At 56.1% G+C, this 6,313-nt stretch overlaps 1 protein-coding gene across 2 annotated transcripts in view; it reads left to right on the top strand.

Moving 5' to 3' along the window:
* The window catches only part of RGS14 (regulator of G protein signaling 14), a 16,150-nt gene extending 12,722 nt beyond the window's left edge, over nt 1–3,428 (top strand). For both annotated transcript variants that reach the window (XM_039880069.1, XM_039880070.1), the window contains exons 11-16: nt 1,514–1,590; nt 1,823–1,949; nt 2,037–2,118; nt 2,226–2,272; nt 2,349–2,463; nt 2,698–3,428. In XM_039880069.1, coding sequence (XP_039736003.1) covers nt 1,514–1,590; nt 1,823–1,949; nt 2,037–2,118; nt 2,226–2,272; nt 2,349–2,463; nt 2,698–2,900 — 651 coding nt within the window. In that variant the 3' untranslated portion in view covers nt 2,901–3,428. The remainder of the gene's footprint in view (nt 1–1,513; nt 1,591–1,822; nt 1,950–2,036; nt 2,119–2,225; nt 2,273–2,348; nt 2,464–2,697) is intronic.
* The last annotated feature ends 2,885 nt before the right edge of the window (nt 3,429–6,313 follow it).

Below are 6,313 nucleotides of genomic sequence, written 5' to 3' on the forward strand. Positions count from 1 at the left end.
ACCTCCATTCTCTTTTCCTGCTTTGCCTGTCTTCCTCCCTGTGATCCTCTCTGGAAGGCAGTGTAGGAGAACCACTGCTGGAGCTGGTCCGTCCCATCCCCCAACCCCTTTACTCCAAGCTCAGACTGCCCATCCCAGAAATGACCATTTGGGGGAGCCCTCACCTCCTCAGCCACCAAGAACACCCGACTGCACCTAATCTAGGAAAAACTTTCCCTTAGGTGCAAACTAGCATAGCTTTAAAGAGGAGTCTAGGGGAAACTCACTAAACTAAACCATCCAGTAAGGGGGATCCAAAGGAAGGATGCTGCATCCCAGAAGACCCGTCAGGATTTCATTCACCCAGTAGACAGTTCTGAGGCCCTGCCAGGTAGGTGGGCAGAGGGACCTAAGCCTGAGATCTGTCCTCCAGGACCACTGGCTTGAGGTGAGCCAGGCAGGTTGTGATCAGGGAGGAGGACTTGAACCTCCAGAGAGTTCCTGGGGTGAAGCAAGCATTTCTGGTTGGCCCCGGGAAGGCTTCCTGAAAGAAGTAGCAGTTGATGAGGATGAAGAGGAGTTTGCATGTCAGAGCTGTGGAGGGAGGACATTCCAGGCATAGGGAAAAGCTTAAGTGAAGGCCTGGAGATGGGTAAGATGTGCAGGGCATGTTTGGGGGCCTAGAGCGTGGGAGTGTGAGGGCAGCAGTGGGAAGAGCTCTGCCCATTTTCTCAGGCCCCCGGGCAGCCTCCTAGCACAGATGAGCTTTCACGTCTGCTAAATATAACTTCACCACCCACCTTCCACCTGTCCCTGCAGCACAGCACAGGCCTATGGCAGGGGAGAGGCTGCCTCCCTGCTTGGGGCTGGTGCAGGCAACAGGGCCTCTGGGGGCGGTAATCACTACAACTACTGTTTATGTACCTACTGTGTGCCAGGCACTGTGCCAGACACTTCACATTCTCCTGTCTTCACAGCGGTTTTGGGGGGAAGAGCCCTCTTTGCAGTGAGGAGACAAGAAGTGCCAGTAGTATGTGGGGATGGAGAGAAGTGGACACGTGTCCAAAAAGAGACAAGGCTTGGGTGGCTGACCAAAGGTGGGTGGTGAGGGAGAAAATACATCCAGCTGGTCTGGGCAGGTTTCACGTGCCTGAGGGACAAGAGGCAGCTGTCAAAGAGGCAGAAGCTATCTCCGCCAGGAAGAGATGCTCTGTGATCCAGGACCTAAGCCTGCCCCTTTACCCAAGCAATCCCACTACCATCTCATGACCACCTCACCCCATGTCTCTCATAACTGTTCTTTTTGCAAGTCTGTCCAGCACTCGTGCCACCCTTCTCCGTGGCCATGGTCATGCCGGGCTCGGACTCCAGCCTGGTCTCTACTCTATCCACATCCCTGTAGCTCGCCTGCCCATCAGCCCTTCCTCTGACCCTTAGGGCAGCCACTGAGGAAGTGAAGGTGGTTTCCTTGGAGAGCGGGGATAACTGGTGGGCGGGGGTGGGGTGGGACTCAGACCCTGCCTGGCATCTGCAGAAGGCCCTGGTCCTGGATCAGGACTGCACTGTGCTGGCGGACCAGGAAGTGCGGCTGGAGAACAGAATCACCTTCGAGTGAGTGCCCCGCCCTCTAGACTTGGGTTGGGTGGGGGTCGTGTTCAAGCTGCTGTTCTTCCCTGCAGGTCCCGCCCTTTGCGCTACCCTCGCCCCCTAGGCGAGGGCCCCACCCGTAAGCTGGCCTTCCTCCCCCGTGCAGGCTCCGCCCCCTCCTGGGGCTGACAGGGGTAGGTTGGGGCAAAGGTGGGGTGGGCTCTCTGCCACCCCGCAGCCAGAGCGTTCCGTGCAGGCTCGAGCTGGCGGCGCTGCAGCGCGTGGTGCGGATCTCGGCCAAGCCCACCAAGCAGCTGCAGGAGGCGTTGCAGCCCATCCTGGCGAAGCACGGCCTGAGCCTGCAACAGGTGGCGCTGTGCCGGGTGAGCCACGGGGCAGCGGGCCTGGGGCAGGGGCGGGGCGGTGGGGAGCGGGCTGCCTGTCGCGCGGGCTGCTGACCTGTTCCGTAGCCAGGTGAGAAGCAGCTGCTGGATCTAGGGAAGTTAGTGAGCTCGGTGGCGGCCCAGAGACTGGTTTTGCACACTCTTCCAGGTAGGTAGAGAATGTTGGCCTGGGGTTTGTCTCGAGGACGGCTTTGGCCCAGGAGTAAAGGGGTACAAGGGGGAGGCAAACACCAAAGGTGGTGCTCTCTGCCGCAGGTGCGAAGATTTCCGAATCCGGGGACACATCCCCCAGCCGCAGCCAGGTGAGTGAGAGGCGGGGTGCCTTCTTCTGCCTGCTGCACCTCCCCTCCTGGTGGCTCTGACCCCACGTTCTTGCAGGGAGGCCCGCCTAGAACCCAGGACAAAGCCACTCATCCCCCAACACTGCCCCTCAACTCGCTGGCCGAGGTGCCCAGTAGTGTCACTGCGAAGCGACAGACCTGTGATATTGAAGGTACATGGGAGATGGTGGGGGCCGGGGACCAGATGGGCTGGGACCATTGAAGGTGGCATCAGTGAACTGGATGCCATTGGGCTGGAAAAGGAGGGCTAGAGGGCATCAGGGCTGGGGGACCGGGCTGGGGGTGGGGGAGCAGTGAGGCAGCGTTGGTGCTGGGGCAGAGAGGCTGTGGCAATAGCATGGGCGAGTCTGTGTGGGTGGGCCCCTTGACTTTGTGGCCACCCCTAGGCCTGGTGGAACTGCTGAACCGGGTACAATGCAGTGGAGCCCACGACCAAAGGGGCCTTCTGCGCAAAGAGGACCTGGTGCTTCCAGAATTTCTGCAGCTGCCTGCCCAACGGCCCAACTCCCAAGAGGCCCTGCCACAGACTGAATCATCAGCCCAGCCCAAGGGGGGCCCCTTGGACTCCACTGACCACTCGGCCCTCTGACAGTTGTCCAACAGTCCAGGCTGGCTGCATGGCACCTGGCGGGCCAAGCATGCCATGGGCCCACTCTGCATGCCCTGTCTATACTGTGAGTGTCCCTGGCCCCTTCCTGCCACGGGCAGGCCCGTGGGAAGAGCCAGGAGGCGGGAGAGAGGGGCTCAGAATAGCCATGCCCCACAGCTGCCACCACTTGGTCCCTCGCAGCTCGTCTACCCATTCCTTGCAGCCAGGCCACTGGGCGGAGGTGGGCCTCCCCCACACCCCCTGTGCAGGCATGCCCAACACAGAGCAGTGGCGTTGGCAGTGCCAGCCTTCCTACCATGTGCCAAGTCTCATCAGGGAGCAGGAGGAGGGGCCGGCCCCTCCTCAGAGAACTGGTATGAATAAGGCCTGGGGGTGCAGGTGGGAAGCCCTCTCTCTACCCACTGTACTCTACTGAACATATGGACTTTGCAGCAGGCTTGGGGCAGCTGGGTTTGTCCTGGATGTATGATATTGTTATTATAATAATTATTATTATTCTGCCATGAAGTATGTTCCTTGTGTACCCTGTAACCCCCAACCACACCGCCTCTGGCGTCAAGGTCGCAGTGCCCGGAAGCTCTTGGGGACCTCAGGATGTACTCCCTGACTTCCTGTTATCAGAACCTCTCTTCCTGACTGCACTGAGTATGGGGGTGTGAGTGAGTGTGTGTGTGTGTGTGTGAGAGAGAGAGAGAGAGAGAGAGAGAGAGAGAGAGAGAGAGAGGAAAGCACAAGAAGGAGGGAGGGAGGGAAGGACAGAGGCGGGGAAAGGGGAGGACCCCTCTGGGGAGCTGTGCCTCTGCCAGGTGTCATCGTGTTGCTCCTCAGTCTTATCTGAGCAGTGTCGGATCACTGCTTTCTGCTTCTTTTGGGGACTAAGTGTGTCTCTGCAAACATGGCTGCAGTCCATTGCATGGAATACCTTGTAGGGGACATGTTCTGACCCCAGGCAGCCAGGGAAACCTCACACAGGGAGGGGCAGCAGGGAAGGTCTCCCAGAAGGAGAGCCCCAGCCTGCAGGCAGAGAAGCCAGACTCAGTCCTGGTGCTGCGTCAGAGGAAGCAAGGGGTCACAGGAGCTTGGAGAAGGTATCTGGGGACTGAGGGGCCCTCCTGACCCCCTCAAACAAGTCGAGCTCTCACCCCCACTCCAGCTCTTTGCACTTGCTGTTCCTTCTGCCAGGAGCTCCCCCACCCACCCCCATCGTGTAACTGGCTCCTCATCCTTGAAATTCCTGGGAGAGACTGAGGTTTGCTGGCCCACCATGCCTTTCTCCAGAAGTCGAAGCCAAACCTTCCTGGGAGAGGGGTCTTCAGCCCTCTGCCCCATATTCCATGTTGTTCTGCTGGTTGACCTCATGCCTCAGGCCTGGCCAATCAGTTTGGTTCAGGGATGATCCTCTCACCCAATCAGAATCCCAGTCCTGGTCATTTTCTACCATCTCCCAGGGATTTGCAGATAGGACCAGTAGGGAGAGAACCTGTATGCAAACGATGGCAACACAGGACTGAGAGATGGAAGGAGATTCCTGACAAAAGTATCTAAACACCTAAATTGATGCCTGCCGGAAGTCAGCCACTCCTAGACTTCCTCATTAGGCAAGCCAATATGTTCTTCTGATATGCGTATACTTGTTACTCTTCATGGGGTTTCTAAGATCTGCAACCACAAAAGCCCTGCTTCATAGAAGAGCTTGGCTTAAACACCCGAGAGAAGCGTTCAGGATCACCTTGTGCTGTAATCTAAATGCGTGTGTCACCCCACATTCATATGTTCAAATCCCACCCCCCAGTGTGATGATGTTAGGAGGTGGGGCCAGGGGGATATGATTAAGACAGGAAAGTAGAGTCCTCACGAATGGGATTAGTGCCATTGTAAGAGACCCCGGAGAGCTCCCTGACCCCTTCCACCATGTGAGGACATAGCAACGAGGCAGCCAGCTGTCTACAACCTGGAGGAGAGCTCTCACCAGCCCCCAACCATGCTGGCACCCTGACCTTGGACTTCCAGCCTCTAGAACTGTGAGAAATACATTTCTGTTGTTTATAAGCCACCCGGTCTCTGGCATTTTGTTGTAGCAGCCCAAACAAACTAAGACACCCTATGCGAAGTGCTCCCCAACTTTGTTCTCTACCAGCCTATCCAGTTATTTTCCTTCACAGCATTCAGCCCACTCTGTAACAATTTTGATTACTTATTTATACTCATTTGCAGACAATATGATATATGTGCCCTGATGGTAGGGACCTCATCCCCCTTAGTCACTTCTCTATCCCCTTGGCCTAATGGGGCTGACAAATGATCTGCAGCCTCAGGTAGTCCCAGTGAAGGATGCAGGGACAGCAGGGAAGTGGGGGTCCCGGGCAGGGGACTACATAACACCAGGGTCACAGTCTAGCCAGAGATGGAGGGAGGGAGACAAGCCCATGTCATTTGTCTGATCAGCTGCAGAACCCCTTCACACTTCCTGAGCCTAGGGCTTCTCCCCGCAGGTGGAGACACCCTTCCAGGCCCCAGGATAGAGAGGTGGGGATACCATGTGAGAGATGAGATGTCTTCTCCAAGTTGGCAGATCCTGCAGACCGAGCCCACCCTTCTGCAGCCCCCTAGTGATGATTCCTGTCACTCTCAGGAACCAAGGACATTGCCCCATGAGAAAGGGGGTCATGGGTCACATGGAAATACCTCCCTAGAGATCAGCCCCTATAAGGGGACAATTCACATCTACCAATGTCCCCGAGTTAGGCATGTTCCATCCTTTACCTCATTTTTGTCCTCACAACAAAACAGCCTGGTGGGGATGAAACCACGACTGCAGGAGGGGAAGTGGCCGGCCCAGGCTCCTGTAAGGAATCATCCCCAGAGCTTGACCAGCACTCAGAAGGTCTGCCTCAGGGACACACACCCCAGATGCTGTAAAAAATCCTTGATGGGAGCCAAGGACCTTTCAGGGAGTAGACATTAATATGGCTACTCTGGGGAAGTTTGGGAGTTGTTGCTAAAAATTAAAAACACACCTCATGTGACCCCAGCAGTGCCACTTGAGAGTCACTCACTCCCAGGCAGGAGGAGGTCCATCCCTGCAGGGCTGTCTATGACCTGAACACTGGCAAATAGCCAAACGTGGATGGTGATGAGAAGTCGGGTGACACAACACACGATGGTGTGTCCGTGTTCTCCAATGCCACACAGCAGAGAAGGAACTGGGTACAGTGTGTCCTGATGTGGAAAGTTCTCCAAAATGTGTTCAATTAAAAAAAAAAAGCAGTGTAATGCAAATGGCATGAGACCTTTATACAAACCACAAACACGTAGGCACTTATAAGTATATAGAAAGGACAGGGAATGTTCTAGGATACATGCAAAACTGACAGGAGACAGGGAACATACCA

Source organism: Pteropus medius, unplaced genomic scaffold (genome assembly GCF_902729225.1).
Source record: "Pteropus medius unplaced genomic scaffold, Ma_sr-lr_union100, whole genome shotgun sequence".
Lineage (NCBI taxonomy): Eukaryota > Metazoa > Chordata > Mammalia > Chiroptera > Pteropodidae > Pteropus > Pteropus medius.